Source organism: Bos mutus, chromosome 1 (assembly GCF_027580195.1).
Source record: "Bos mutus isolate GX-2022 chromosome 1, NWIPB_WYAK_1.1, whole genome shotgun sequence".
NCBI lineage: Eukaryota > Metazoa > Chordata > Mammalia > Artiodactyla > Bovidae > Bos > Bos mutus.
In genome coordinates, this window is record NC_091617.1 from 59,477,204 (window position 1) to 59,493,423 (window position 16,220).

At 40.5% G+C, this 16,220-nt stretch overlaps 1 protein-coding gene across 1 annotated transcript in view; it reads left to right on the forward strand.

The window, feature by feature from the left end:
- The window catches only part of GAP43 (growth associated protein 43), a 101,297-nt gene that overhangs the window by 53,419 nt on the left and 31,658 nt on the right, over positions 1 to 16,220 (forward strand). The window contains exon 2 of the mRNA XM_005890258.2: positions 7,586 to 8,195. Coding sequence (XP_005890320.1) covers positions 7,586 to 8,195 — 610 coding nt within the window. The remainder of the gene's footprint in view (positions 1 to 7,585; positions 8,196 to 16,220) is intronic.

Consider the following 16,220-nt stretch of genomic DNA (forward strand, 5'->3'; position numbering starts at 1 on the left):
GTATTCTTTTTCTGAAAGAGTTTAGTCAAATTATTCTGTCTAGCATGGGCCCTTAGAGATTTGTTATTCAGTTGCTAAGTCATGTCCAACTCTTTGCAACCCCATGGACTGCAGCACACCAGGCTTCCCTGTCCTTCACTATCTCCTGGAGTTTGCTCAGTCTCAAGTCCATTGAATTGGAGATGCCATCCAACTGTCTCATTCTCTGTCATCCACTTCTCTTCCTGCCCTTAATCTTTCTCAGCATCAAGGTCTTTTCCAATGAGTTGGCTCTTTGCATCAGGTGGCCAAAGTATTGGAGCTTCAGCATCAGTCCTTCCAATGAGTATTCAGGGTTGATTTCCTTTAGGATTGACAGGTTTGATCTCTTTGCTGTCCAAGGGACTCTCAAGAGTCTCCTCTAGGACTATAATTCAAAAGCATTAATTTTATAGACCAGTAGAAGTATATACCTCATCTTAACCCTGGTCTCTTCCCAGTGCCCATTTGAAAAAGGGGGCTTCCTTCCTTGAATATCTAAGGGACCAGTCATCTCTAACCTATAACCTTAGGCCATGGGGCTCATCATACAGATTAAGTCTAAACAGGGAAGACGAGAGTCTCCAACAACCTTCCCTGAATATTTTCACCTGTTTAACTTATAAAGAGGTGAGATGTATATTTGAAAAATAATTTGATATGATTCCAGATAACCCATGAGTAAGATGAATATGTTTTTTTCTATATTTGTTTCCCTTTCTAAGTGCTTTTAAAACTATTTTCAATGTCATTTCTATAGTTTTGTGACTTGTCTGATTCCTGCTCTTTCATTTCTATAATTGGATTCTTTGTTCAACTCACTACAAGAAGTCAGTTTTTCAGTTAGGTGTTGGGCAAACATATACTTGTCTTAGCCAGATGCTCTTGAAGTCCATCACTGGGAAATGAAGCATTTTAAAAGTTGACCAAAAAAATTAATCCCAGATTAATTTGCTTATCACTGTCTTTCTGAAATGGCAGTAATTGAGTTTAAAATTTTAAATTCATCCAACGAATATTAATTGAGCATCTACTATATGCTAGACACCGTTCAAGAAACTGGAGATTCAGCTGTGAACAAAAAAAGCCTTTTGTATGCTGACTTTCATCTGTCAGAAGGTGCCAATTATAGTATGCTTTTTGCTTCATTTCCATCTGTCTTTGTGGGACAAATAGAGTTATACATACACAAAATAAAAGATAACTCTTTTGAATGGAAACTGAGTTCTTCACCAGTACTGCTTTATACTGTGTTGAATGTGCCACTTCATATTCTTTAGGAAGTTGCTGGGCTGCACATGTTAAATAAATAATATATGAAAGTGAGTGAAGACTCGTATCTTCATCAGTATCCATTACTTGAAAAGTTCACATCGTTATTCCAGTTTCCATTGTGGGATGATTTGGTTTTTTACATAGTCAGTCAATAAGTAAGCATTTCTTGCCCACTTATTAAGACTCTGGAACTGCAGTGCTATGCTGCATGCTTCATCTGAAGAGGAAAAAGAATTCCCTCACTACCACTGTGCCAAGATTTGCAAAGTAGCTCTTTTTTTTTTTTTTTTTTAAGGGAGCAGATATACTCTTAGTGTATTTCTCTCTCTCTTTTATAAAATAATTTTATTCTGTTTACTTTTTTATTTTTTAATGTGCTGGGACTTCGTTACTGTTCTGGCTTTTCTCTAGTTATGGCAAATGGAGGCTACTGTCTAGTTGCAGTGCACAAACTTCTCACTGCGGTAGTTTCTCTTATTTCCCAGCACAGGCCTTAGGGTATGCAGTAGTCATGGCATGTGGGCTCAGTATTTGCACCTCCTGGATTCTAGAGCTCAGGCTCAATAGTTGTGGTGCACAGGCTTAACTGATCTACGGCATGTGGCATCTTCCCAAATCAAACCCTCATCTCCTGCACTGGTAGGCAGATTCTTCACCACTGAGCCACCAGGGAAGCCTGCAAAGTCCATCTTGATGTCTCACGTTCCCCCAGAGAATTGCCCAGTTGTCATATGTCTGGGCCCCCAACTGTCTAGGAACTAAAAGAATTCTTCATTGCACTGAAGATCAGAGTTCAAAAACATGATGGCCATTGTTGGCTGGAGCACAACAGTTTCATTGCATCTATTTACATCCTGTTCCCCATCCCCTCACACCCTTATTGAGTGTTGAGAGACCCCCATATCCAAGCTATGCCTATTCATCTTTTAAATGACACCTTCTTTCCTAGAACTGCCTGAAAACCTGAAGAATTTCCTCTACAACACTGAACAAGGTTGGACCATCCTCCTTTCGCTCCTCCATAACGGGTGATTCTCTGAATTTCTGATCTTTGACTAGATTCAGTGCAAGTACAGAAACTCCACTGGGGGTTTCTTTAATACTTGGACATGTCTCCTAAAGTATATGCTATCAACTATGCTCAAAGCCAACTAAATAGAAAAACAGAGTGAAATTTTCTTATGTGAATTTCCCCTCAATACATTATTAACAAAAATAGAGTGAGCCATAAGTAGATATTTATTAGATTTGTACAGATCCATCCACACCTTACTCTGGTTCTGATCTCTCTGGCCCTTCAATCTGGCTTCTTGGAAATATCTTTTGCTCAATCAAATTGAAAATATTTTAGTTTACTAAAGATATTCTTGGAAATAAGAACTGATGCACAGCAATGACTTTTTAAAAGTATTTAAAATTCAATCCTGTTTCAGAGAAAATGTAAAGTATTATCACTGTAGTATTAAGAGCTAGCAGAAGTAGATACAGGGCCACATTTTTCTGTATTTGGAAGGCTGAAGTATTCTGTGATAACTGCAAAAAGCTAAATGAATTGAAGTGTCCCAGTTGAATGCCTGATGTTATATTAGTTCTGAAAACTAGGCATTTATAGATTTTTGCCTAAAGCTCTTTTGTAACATAATAAATGCAAATGTTTGTCCATCTTAGACTGAGTCCTAATTTGTCCATCCCTCTCCCCTCAGAGAAAAAGGACATTATTAACCAGAGCTTATTATTGGGTATGAAATAGCTGTTTCTTTTATCTGGCTTTCTTATCTATGATTCTTAAATGGTGATGAAAAGTATTGCCCTTTCACCCAATGGACCTTAAAATTTGACTAGATCCCAGAAAGTTAGTAGGCTTCCCTAGTGGCTCAATGGTAAAGAATCCACTGGGTTTGATCCCTGGATTAAGAAGATCCCCTGGAGAAGGAAATGGCGACCCTCTCCAGGCAAGAGCCTGGGAAATCCCGTGGACAGAGGAGCCTGACAGGCTATAGTCCATGGGGGTCACAAAAGAGTCAGACATGACTTAGCAACTAAACCAACAACAACAAAAACAGCAAGTTAGTGAAATGGTTCCTTTCATCTCCTTCAAACCAATATTCATCCAAGATTTTACCCTTAGTTGAGAAGTAAACATTTTCCATACTTTCGTTTCCTTTAACATCTCACAAATTACAGTGCTCCCGAAGAACTTTTCAGTAAAAATTCTCAGCTATAACAATGAAGATTTCTGAAAAAATTATGGTGACTCATCATGACCCTTTTCCTACATGTAAGGAACTGCATTGGCAGGTCCCCATTCATTAATTCATGGATAGCAACATCTCCATGTAAAAATGAGAGGATTTCATCAGAGCTCAGCACAAGCTTATTTGTGGCCAAGCTGTGTTTAAGAAATAAATATTTTAATGAAACTATAAACTGACTTTTTTTACCCATTAAATACCAGGCTCTCCTTTTTACTGACCTCCTCCATCTGTAACTGACATATTTAGACTATTGGCCTTACTATATAGGCTTCCCAGTGGTGGTGCTAGTGGTAAAGAACCCTCCTGCCAATGCAGGAGAGGCAAGAGACATTTGATCCCTGGGTTGGGAAGATCCCCTGGAGGAGGGCATGGCAACTTGCTCCAGTATTCTTGCATGGAAAATTCAATAGACAGAGGAGCCTAGCGGGCTACAGTCCATGGAGCTCCAAAGAATTGGACATGACTGAGCATACACACCCTACCATCCTTACTTTATAGATGGGTTAAAGTTCAGATGTCTCCTTGAATTCCTGGGAAATTACTGATTGCTAAATACTATGAGGTTATTTTTTTTAAGTGTATTTTAAAGAGAGTCCTGTGTGGAAAGACACAGTTTCTGTCTGCTCACTAGTATGTCTGTGGTGCCCAGCATAGGCACTCAGTGTTGTTAAATGAATAGATGAACCAGGATGTTGACATGACACTTTACAGACGGTCTGCTATGAGAAAGACTAAGTTATTCAAAGTCACTGATGCAATAAAACTGGACTTGGAGTTGGGTAGGAAAGGAGAGGACCTGAGTTCAAATACAAATGAGACCACTGACTGATTCACTCATGCTATAAACTGAAGCAAATTTTCAGGGCACAGCTTTCCCCATTAGAAGCTGAAAGGGTTGTGCTAAATGTACTGAGTGATCTCTGGTTTCCTGGGCTCACATGTTCCTTGTTTGGGGCAAGCTCTTCTATTTCCAGCTGGGCAAAGTTCTATGTGGTCTGATGCTCTGTGGCTTCCCCCACAGCCAGTCTTGGGAAACCTTCCCTCCTTGTCTCCCCTCTCAGCAAAATATACTACCAATGCTATTACCTCTAGGACTGCGAAAGGAAATTTACCAGAAAATAACCTGGAGTTTGTCATATTTATGGAACTAATTACAAACACCAAAGAAATTATGTACACTTTGGCATTTTCTGGCTTAAGACCCGGTTTGTACTTAAAATATTTTTATTTCTGTATGCCTCTGTACAGTCATTTAAGCTGACCTCATCTTAGGCTGGTTCTCCTTCCCCTCCTTCCTCCCCACTCCCCTCCTCTTCTTCCTTCCCCTGTCTTTCCTTTCCCTTTCGGTTCCCTCATATCTGTCTCTTTCCCTCGATCTGTACAATTTGTATTAGTTGTCTATTCCCACTTAATTCCTAAAATCCAACTCCCCTAAATCTCTGATGATATTAAGGGGCCCAGAAGTGCCTCCTGGAGAAGCTGCATGTCTGTGGGGGTACTTTGGGCACTTCTTTGGGTGTATTTACCTCCTGGGTTCCCAGCTCTTGTAGGGTTGTCTCACTTCTCTGCTAACCATGTTTTTTTTTTTTTCACATTCTCTCCCTTCCTGCCCACCCCTTCCTATCTTGTGCCCCTTCCACTCCTGGATTGTTCAGGTGAGCCTGATCCCACAATCTTCGCACCCACGTCTAGTCTGAACCTTTCTAAATAGCCATTTCAACACAGAGGCTGTGCACAGAAGCTTAAGTCCTCATCATTTGGAAAGTTAAAGTGACAGACGATTTGATAAATTGAGATAGAGAGAGAAAAACAGATTGGGGATGGAGGTGAAAAGAACTTAGAGGGGCTCTTCCTTCATCCTTATAAAGTAACCTTCTTTATATCATTCAGACACTCAGCTTCCTTGTAAAGTATCTTCTTTTTATCATTCAGACTTAACTTCCTTCTTTTTATATTTTCCAAAGTTTTAAGAGTTTATCCCTTTTCTTTTGTGTTCTTAAAGAGTAAACGGTGATGCAGTTTTCTTGAGTCACCAAACGGTCTTTTATGCACTTGCCTACTCAAATATTTGGCTTGTTTACTCTCATAAGTACCAGTACTTGTATTAAAGAACCATTTGGCATCAAGGCCCAAGTGCAGATGTCCTATCACATAAGACGGTGCCTCATTCAGAAAATTCAAGATAGAGTAAAATAAATTAACAACATCTTGGCTGCATGCTCCATTCACAACTGTTAATTTAACAGGGTTATGCTTCCATCTCTGAGCAGAGGGCTCCTGGCAGGGACAGCTGCTCCCGTGCCCCAGATTGTGCTGCGTGTGTCCCAGTAGGAGTCCTCAAGAGCAGCAGGAGAGCGGGAAGGTGGTGGTGCATCAGAGCACCAAGCAGTGTGGCAGCATGGCACTGGGAGGAGGAGGCAGAGGGGCTCCTCCAAAGAGTTGTCGTGCACTCCTTCATTCTCTGTGTGAATACATGTTGGAGAAAAAGAATAACTTGCCTTGAGTTTTACTGGAAATTTATCCATCCTGATTTTACTCTCAGAGGCAGTTTATTTTCAAAACTAGCTTTGTATACCCATGAGCATGTTGATAGACCTAAGCAATACAGGCCCATATGCTTGTCTGGAGAATGTCAGGTCTACATCATGATGAACAGGATCTGGGTCACTGGGACAGAACTGGTATGACAGGTGGAAAACATGCCTTATGTTGGCCTGCTGTGATTTGCATCCTAAACTGGAGCAAAGGCCAAGGTCAGGCCAAGGTCGAGATTGGGGCCAAGCAGAGGACTTGGTACATGATAAGCATTCTCTAATTAATGGTCTTTTGCTGCATTGTTCACTGCTGTATTTCCCCATTGCCTGAGAGAGTATTCACAAAAGTTAACTCAACTTATTATGGTGATTATTTTGCAATATATACAAATATTGAATCATTATGTTGTACACCTGAAACTAATATAATGGTTATGTGGGAACGATAAGTAACCACCCCGGGACAGCATGGTAGGCAATGACACTATAGTGAATTCTGAGCGCTCACTTGCCTAGGTGTTTCTTTTCATGACTAAACCTTTTATTCCTCTCCTCTGATTCAATTTGCATGTGGAAAAAAGTTATTTGCAGCCTATGTTATTCTGTAACCTGATCAAGTGGTAAAAAGTTCACATTCTAGTCTCTTGCCTTCAGTACTAGGATGGTTCTACTGATGATCATATAAAACTAATTTTAAGTTTAAATTGCTTTGAGAATAAGAAATTGTGATCTAGTGAATATATGCCACTGTTTCAAAAGTGGAAGCTGTGTTTTCTACTCTTTCTGTTTAAAAAGAACTCAAGATTAATGACCATTTTCTGAATTCAAACCTTGAAGGCCTGGTATGTTCATTACTGATGCTGGACCACACACAGAGGGAATTGGATGTTATTTTGTAACTAGCATTTTGAATTCTCAAATCCTGAACAAACCTCAGAGTGCTGGAACTCTTCTGTATTTTGTACAAGACCCTCATGGAATTTCCTGTTTAAACCCTTAACATACTCTTTGCCCCAAACCTACTGGTTTCCTGACCAAGCTTGAAATCTTGAGGAAACAAATAAACTTCCACAATACTTTTTTAAATCATAAAGTTTTTCACAGAGTCTCTCACAAAAACCTGAAAAACCAACATCTTTCAGAGCTCTTTGATGAAAACCTAGGGTGGGTGTGACTTGAATTTCCAAAGTACATCTACAAAAAGGCTGATTTAAGTTTGGCCAAGGAGAGACACTGAGTTGGGAAAAGAACAACAGATATGCCAGTGATTCTGGAAGGCCAAAAGGACATTAATTTTTCTGTAAAATAATGTATTCTCTCCTAAGTTCTTTACCAGGGAAAGGAGGCTTGGTTTGAATTTCCAGAGTACTGCTGATTGCTTAACTCCAAGTATGGTGCCTAGCACAAAATAAGTCATTCAATAAATATGTGTTGAATGCTGTGATTTGAAGGAAAAGAACATTGTTCCATCTCTCCTTTTTACCCCCCCTTTTCTCTACAAAGGTTGAAAAAAATGATGAGGACCAAAAGATTGAACAAGATGGCATCAAACCAGAAGATAAAGCTCATAAGGCCGCGACCAAAATTCAGGCTAGCTTCCGTGGACACATAACGAGGAAAAAGCTCAAAGGAGAGAAGAAGGGTGATGCCCCAGCCGCCGAGGCGGAGGCAAATGAAAAGGATGAAGCCGCCGTCGCGGAAGGCACGGAGAAGAAGGAGGGAGAAGGCTCCACTCCCGCGGAAGCGGCCCCAGGCGCCGGCCCCAAGCCCGAGGAGAAGACCGGCAAAGCCGGCGAAACTCCTTCCGAGGAGAAGAAGGGGGAGGGCGCCCCCGATGCTGCCACAGAGCAGGCAGCCCCCCAGGCTCCTGCCCCCTCGGAGGAGAAGGCCGGCTCTGCTGACACAGAAAGTGCCACTAAAGCTTCCACTGACAACTCGCCGTCCTCCAAGGCCGAAGATGCGCCGGCCAAGGAGGAGCCTAAACAAGCCGACGTGCCTGCTGCTGTCACTGCTGCTGCCGCCACCGCCCCTGCTGCAGAGGATGCTGCTGCCATGGCAACAGCCCAGCCTCCAACGGAGACTGCGGAGAGCAGCCAAGCCGAGGAGAAGATAGGTGAGCGACCTCCAGGGTCAGACGCCAAGATGGGGCGGGGCGGGGGGCGGGGGGCAGGCGGCCTATTCGGAAAGCCAGGCCACCTGTGCCATCAAGAGAGGGGAAAATTCTAGAAGGTATTTTCAGGAAATCAAGGGAAGCTGCGCTGAATTCCCCAAAGTGACAGGAGTTAACTCTGGCCACTTACATTCCCAAGTATCTCCAATCCTGAGCGAGAACTCAGGCAGGTCTGTGAAGCAGCCAGTACTAGACAGTCTGGCAATTGCCTTGTTACTTGAATTGGCATAAAAAGTAAAGCTAGGTAATCCTGGATGGGGGAAAAAAAAACAACAGCAACATTCTGTGTGTAGGATAGACTTCGTTTAATAAATTATTACGGAGACTACACATATTTTATGGATGGGAATTAGCTAATGTGATTATCTGGCTCTAGGAAGTGCCTGGTATAAATACAGCCAACTCCCTATTGATTCAGATGATGTAGTTTGTGAATTGCCAGCAGCAAAAACATAATCTCAGACCACCTTTCCCTGTCCCACAATATGTTTCTGGGCATTCTCCCCACCATCAATTGGTGAACAGTGTACATATGTGTATGTACGCTCAGAGAATGTTAATCGTAACATTAATTGGGGTCAAACTAATTAGGAAAATAAGTCTGTTGATCTTGCCAAAAACAAAAGAAAACTCCCAAATATAGAACATGTTGTGAAGTCAAACAGAAATTATCATTTTATTATTGAAGATACTACCTTCTACCATATGCATACATGGTTGAGGGTTGACTCTGCTTATTAAAAGGTACTAGGTTCTCTTTGGTTTGGAGAGCTAACTTGGAGTTTTTTCACTATAATTGCCCAAAGAGCCTATTGGAATAGGGCTTTCTCAGTGCAAGATAAATTTAAGGGAACTTCACCCCCAACATGACCTGCTCCTCACCCCAGCACATCCACAGCAGTGAAGGAGGTCAACAGTTTCCAAAGTCTTTCTCTGGCATAGTATGACACATAAATATCTTTCAGCCCCAAATCTTAAAGATAAACTTACTTCTGTGCCTGTTGAAAAAGTTGGGTTTACTCTTTTAAGATTTAGTGATTTAATGCATGTTGTATCTAAGAACTCAGATTTGGACTGGACCACATTGTATCCTTGGGAAAGGACCTAGTCCACGAGGATGCTCTGGGAAATGTCTTGCCATCTGACCATTAGATTGAGAAAGTAATTACTGGACATTTGCCATGATATCCACTTCTCCACATTAGATACTGCAGGATGGCACAAGATTATTCTAGATATTTTCAGCTCTATGTCTTTCATCTTACTCCCTAAATTCTGTAAGAAGCCAGAGTGTATTAATCATTATTGTTATTAGCATTCTCTAACTTCAGATAAAGTGCACATCTCTTTCTACCAGTGACTCATTTTAAATCTTTATTCTAACTACATACCTGCCCCAGGGGCCACACCTTGAGGTTAAGAAGATGGGAATATTTCCCTGGAAAAGGTAAGGCATGTGATAATGATGGTTTTGGTTTTAATTTACTCAGCAAGACAAACCTTGTTAACTATTCTTCTTTAGGTGTAAGTTCTAGCCTTAGGCATGATGGCTGGAAGTCACATTGCATATGATAGACTATCTATTAGGTAATTTTCATATATCTTAGAAATTGATTATGATTTAAATATAGAAAATATTTGACACTGCTCAGATCGTATTTTTAAACTGGGTTTTCTGAAGTTGTAAGTAAAGACAAAAGCATATAATGTGATGAGGTAAATGCTCATGATCTGGATTAATAGAAAGAATTGCTTGAATCAATGAAAAGTCTAAAAATAATATATTTTAAAGGAAGTTTGGTTTTATTATTTTTCAAGTTAGAATAATTCCAATGAATAAAAATAAAATATTTTAAGTAGTTACATGGTCAGTACATGTCACGTGATGAATGAAAACTGGACAGCATCAATTCCTAACTGGACAATTCAATTCTTAATCATTTGTTTACACATTCATATAGTCTTCCTACTGCCTTTCTTATGCCATTCACTTATTTTGTTAAAAATGAATCTGGTCAGTGAGGGCAAGTAGAGATCATGTACTGTCCTAAATTTTACAATTTCTGCTTGAAATATGTTTCAGTTAGTCTGAGTTTCATATGTGCACTGAAAGGTAATTGATAAGTATAGATGAAGTTCAATTTGAAGCTAGTCACCAACGGCACTTTATTTTACATTGTTTCTGAGCTTAGGTAGGTATTGTCATCTTGGTTAGATCTTCAAATGCTGCCTGTAGTTTCTTCCTGGACTGATGTATCTATTAGCCTTGCCTGCTATAGGTGACAAGCACAGATTACCCGATATAGCAAGTCTCATGGAGTTGTAGAAACTAGAGGTGACAAGGAGATCCATCACAGCACATCAAGCCCAGATTCCCATGGGCCCTGCACCACAGTCTCCTCTGTGTCTTATTGGATTTCATTCTAATCCAGGATAAAAGAACAATATTCCTAATTGATCTCTACTGTCTGGGAATAGATGGCTACCCTGGGTTGCTTTAGGATTCTGTGACTGCCTGAAGGGGTGGAGAGAGCAATCTGAGAAGGTTGAGTGGGGTTGGGGGCAGAACAAGCCACAAGAGAGAGTCAAGATAAAAATTGCTGTCAGTGAAAGGGTCAAAATTTTGGATCAGTTTGATCACTTCTGCTGCTAAGTCATTTCAGTCGTGTCCGACTTTGTGCGACCCCATAGATGGCAGCCCACCAGGCTCCCCCATCCCCGGGATTCTCCAGGCAAGAACACTGAAGTGGGTTGCCATTTCCTTCTCCAATGCATGAAAGTGAAAAGCGAAAGTGAAGTCGCTCAGTCATATCCGACTCTTAGCAACCCCATGGACTGCAGCCTGCCAGGCTCCTCCATCCATGGGGTTTTCCAGGCAAGAGTACTGGAGTGGGGTGCCATTGCCTTCTCTGAGTTTGATCACTGCTGCTGCTGCTGCTGCTAAGTCACTTCAGTCGTGTCTGACTCTGTGCTACCCCATTGACGGAAGCCCACCAGGCTCCCCCGTCCCTGGGATTCTCCAGGCAAGAACACTGGAGTGGGTTGCAATTTCCTTCTCCAATGCATGAAATGAAAAGTGAAAGGGAAGTCCCTCAGTCATGTCCGACTCTTAGTGACCCCATGGACTACAGCCTACCAGGCTCCTCCATCCATGGGATTTTCCAGGCAAGAGTACTGGAGTGGGGTGCCATTGCCTTCTCCGAGTTTGATCACTACTTTAGTACAAATGGAAATTCTTTCTAAATTATAAATGTTTGGTTTATTTTCCTACCTTTGTATTAGTGAGTTTATAACAGATGGATCTGTTGCAGTAGGACTTTTGGAATTTTTTTAATCCTCCAACCATATCTTCCTATCTCTGCTTTGCCACTCTGCCTGCACATCCTCTGTATATCTAAGGCAAAAAATTTTCTGTGCATTTCTGATGATGATTCCTTTATAGTAGAAGGAGTGTTTATGTTATCTTTATGGCACTGTCCCCCTTCAGCCATAAGGAGAACACCTTCAAGCCTCTTTTAATGACAGTGTCTCTGGTGTCTCTTCGATGGATAGAATCACTGTGCTCAGTGACTTTCAGGGAAAGAATTGTCTTCTGTGTCTCATCTTCTCCATGATAATCTGCTGACTTTCCCTGACAAAAGACGCCAACATTTCTTCTCTGCCTATTCTAAGTGATGTCATACTACTAAGGGAACACATCCAGGAAGCTAGAAATTGAGATGTTGACTGAGGAACCTCCACAGGGTACTTGATTGTGGGATGTAGGATGTATTACTCTAGGTTATGCTACATTTTCTGTATGTTGAATTTGGCTGCATTTTGTTGTCACGGTCTCTTTGCCTTTCTAATTGGGGTCATCAATAATGATCTAGGAACGAGAGGAGTTCTATTTATCATCCCTCTGAATAGAAATTCAGTGTCTTCCTACCTCTTTTCTTCCTTTTTCTGCCTCCTTCTTCCTTCCTTCCCTCCCTCTTTTCCTCTCTCTTTTTGTTCTTTCTTTTTGCCTTTCATTTATATTAACTTTCTACCATACCAAGCATTAGGGTCACAAAGATGAATTAGCTATGGTTGCTGATCTTAAGGAGTTCTCATTCAGTAATGGAATGGGATGAAATTCAAGCAGTAATGTTGAAAACAATCACAGTAATCATCTCAACTCATTTGAACTCTACAAAAATATGTGGAGTACCTTTATATGTTAGTGCTCTGTGGGACAAAATATGGATGAGATATCACTTCATGCAGTTGGGCTACATGCTAAAAAGTTTTTAGTAATATGTGTCTCTATAACCAAATTATTAGAAAAAGAATAACTACAAATTTTATAGTTTCTGAAATGATAATTAAGTGTAAAAAAAAAAATGAAATACCCAATCCGTTTCTAGAATTGGAGAAATTTTTTACATTCCCCAGAACAAAATGTTCTAAGGCCCAAGGTATCCATCCATAATAGTCTTAGCTCCCCAAAGGATAGGCTCACTTTCACAGCACTGTGTTACATGTGAGATTTCCCAAGGATATTTACACTTACTTGGCAGGGTGCCTCAGAAGCAGTTTTGATTTGATATGTGGTTTCAACCACTTCCTAAATTTACACACAAGTCATAAAGAGTCAAAATTTGGGTTGTGAAAGTCCATAAATGCTGTCTATAAAACATGGGCACCCTGTTAGCTACTCAGTGACACACTGCTTAAATACTGTTGATTATTAAGCTTTCATGGCACACTTTTATATTGCTAGAGTAATCATTTTTATTGGCTTTTCTTGACAACAATCCAGTGGTATTTGATAACGTTTTTCTTTCTGCTTTTACATTCTGAAAATAGGAGCAAATTAAATGGATATATTGCCCATAGACACAGTGACAAAATAAGGGTCAAATTGATAGACCTGTAATCCTAACCTTAGCCTTGCAGTTCTTTACCTGTCTTTTATGTATTATCTCAATTCCTGCATTTTCTCATATCTTAACAGCTGTGACAATTTCTGATTATTGTCAAGAAATACCAACCAGGTCCTAGGACATTTCTGTGTCCTGTGCTCCCAGTAAGATAATGCTGAGGAGAGAATGTTGGGCTCAAATAAGAAGACCAGGGCTCTAGCCTCAATATCTTTACTAATCAGACATGGGATACTAAGCAAGTCATTGCTTCTCTCTGGACTTCAGTTGTCTCATCTTTTAGAGAAGGGGCTAGGAGAGTTGGTTTCTTAAGGTTTTTTTCAAGGTTTAAACAATTAAGTGTCAGACCCTGTGCTATGTGGGGATTATTCCATTTAATCATCGGAACCATTCTGTAGTATAAGTGTTGTCATTTCCCATTCCCCTTTTGCAGCTGTGAAAACTGAAGTTTAGGCATACTGAGGCACCTAATCATCATCAACAGATTGCAAGGGGCTAAACCAAGAGCTGAACTCTGACAGCCTGATTGCAGAGGTTATTTATTGAATCCTGACACCCAGGGAGAAATGAAGATGAGAGGAATGTCTAAGAGCCTTAGCTTCATGTCCTAATCTAAGACCACCCCATCATTTGTATAATTGAATGCTCAAACCTCTTGTCTGAGAATCAATACTGATCATATGTTTAGATGGGTACCCAATAACTAACCACACTCCTTGGTCACAACTTCCTCACTGCTCCATCACCCCAGAGTTGTTAGGAATATTACACTGGTTTTGAATCTTGAGTTCTTAGTTTAAAAATTCCTCAAGTACTGTTGGATTAGGCCTCAGAGAGCTTTGCTATGCTAAGTCACTTCAGTCGTTTCCGACCCTGTGCGACCCCACAGACGGCAGCCCACCAGGCTCCCCTGTCCCTGGGATTCTCCAGGCAAGAACACTGGAGTGGGTTGCCATTTCCTTCTCCAATGCATGAAAGTGAAAAGTGAAAGTGAAGTCGCTCAGTCGTGTCCAACTCTTAGTGACCCCATGGATTGCAGTCTAACAGGCTCCTCCGTCCATGGGATTTTCCAAGCAAGAGTACTGGAGTGGGGTGCCATTGCCTTCTCCACAGAGAGCTTTAAGATCAGTTAAAAATTGACTGTTCTTAACAAGAATACTGCTTACTCCATTAAATATGCCAGGAGAGCTGAAATTTAGAAATTGAAGTTTTTGGAACTCAATCAGATTGAAAGTAGTTTCGTCTATTCTGGACAATTCCTGCCCTAAATTTAGCTTATCAGAATTAATATCTTTTAAAATTCTTGTTTATATTTTGTTCCTCCCTTTTGGCAAGTGCATTTCCAAAGGATGCTGATACTTTATATTTATAACCAAAAAAGGGTAAAGAACTTAATAATTAGGACTGATCAGAGAACAATCACTATATCTTTAAACAAAGATTTAAGGAAAAGATAAGAGATATATTTTAGAGTCAAGAAAATCATATTGTGATGTCTTTTATTTATTGCCCATTCTTTCATAGTTCATATTTAATAACTTCTACCAACAAAAGTCCATCTAGTCAAGGCTATCGCTTTTCCAGTGGTCATGTATGGATGTGAGAGTTGGACTGTGAAGAAAGCTGAGCACCGAAGAAATGATGCTTTTGAACTATGGTGTTGGAGAGGACTCTTGAGACCCCCTTGGACTGCAAGGAGATCCAACCAGGCCATTCTAAAGGAGATCGGTTCTGGGTGTTCTTTGGAAGGAATGATGCTAAAGCTGAAACTCCAATACTTTGGCCACCTCATTTGAAGAGTTGACTCATTGGAAAAGGCTCTGATGCTGGGAGGGATTGGGGTCAGGAAGAGACTGGAACAACAGAGGATGAGATGGCTGGATGGCATCACTGACTCGATGGACGTGAGTGTGAGTGAACTCTGGGAGCTGGTGATGGACAGGGAGGCCTGGCATGCTGCGATTCATGGGGTTGCAAAGAGTCGGACACGAATGAGCGGCTGAACTGAACTGATCACCTTATAAAAGGAGCCAATAAGCAGAAAAGCATGTATGTAATTCATTCCAATCTTAAATTGGTGAAAACTATATTTGGAACTGAAAATCAGTATTTCTTAAAATGAATATTTTTCAAATACTAATGCATTTTCGTCAAATATTTTTTTCTCTACATACACACATGCACACACACATACACACTCAATTCCAAAGGGATTACAAGGAAAAGGAGGAAGAACCAAGAACAGGAAGAGTTACCTAGTCAGTCCATTTGGCTAAAAACAGAGAGAGAATAGAGTATCTATTTTAACGGACTAGGAAACATTGAGCGGATCATTACTCTTATTTTTTTCTCACAATCATAGGTTCATTAAATGAAGAATGAAAAGTTTTCTATAATCAGACATAAAAGCAAGGGAAGAAGGAAACTGATAGTGCTTCTTAAAGCTACAAGACCAGAGCCCTTGAAGGTCTCCCAAGACCAGAGCCCTTGAAGGTCTCCCAAGACATATGGTTTACAGCATGCACAAAGAAGAGGGAAAGGTTTGAAAGGATGTGGAAATTTTGCCAACCCTTACTTGTGTTTGAATTTTGTACCATAAGAAAATAACTTAATCAGGTGCTGAATTTCGGACCAATTCGTGTCATCAAGAACATTTGAATCATTGCCTTCTTCAAAAATGTCTCCAGCCAGTTATTAATCTCATAGTGATAAAGCTTGGCTCTTTAAGTAACTAATTTATTTTGAGGCTTGTTTAAAAGAATTGCCCATAAATTTTTTTCACAAGGATGATGAATAGCATCAGGTTTTTAATAGATCCAGTATCTTGTAGGAAGTATATAGTACAAGTGCTCTGTATTTTTAGCACAAGAGACTAAACACAATCTTAAATTAAGAGAACTGGATTCGTGTTCAGATCATATTGATTTCAGGCCAGGTTGTCTGCCCTCTGAGCCTAGGTCTAACACCTGCAAAGTCAATGCTTTCAGCTAGGTCTTCTCTGCCTTCTCACTTCAAAAGGCAAGTGTGCAGTGGTAGACTAAAGAGGTATCTGGAAGAGTAGCAA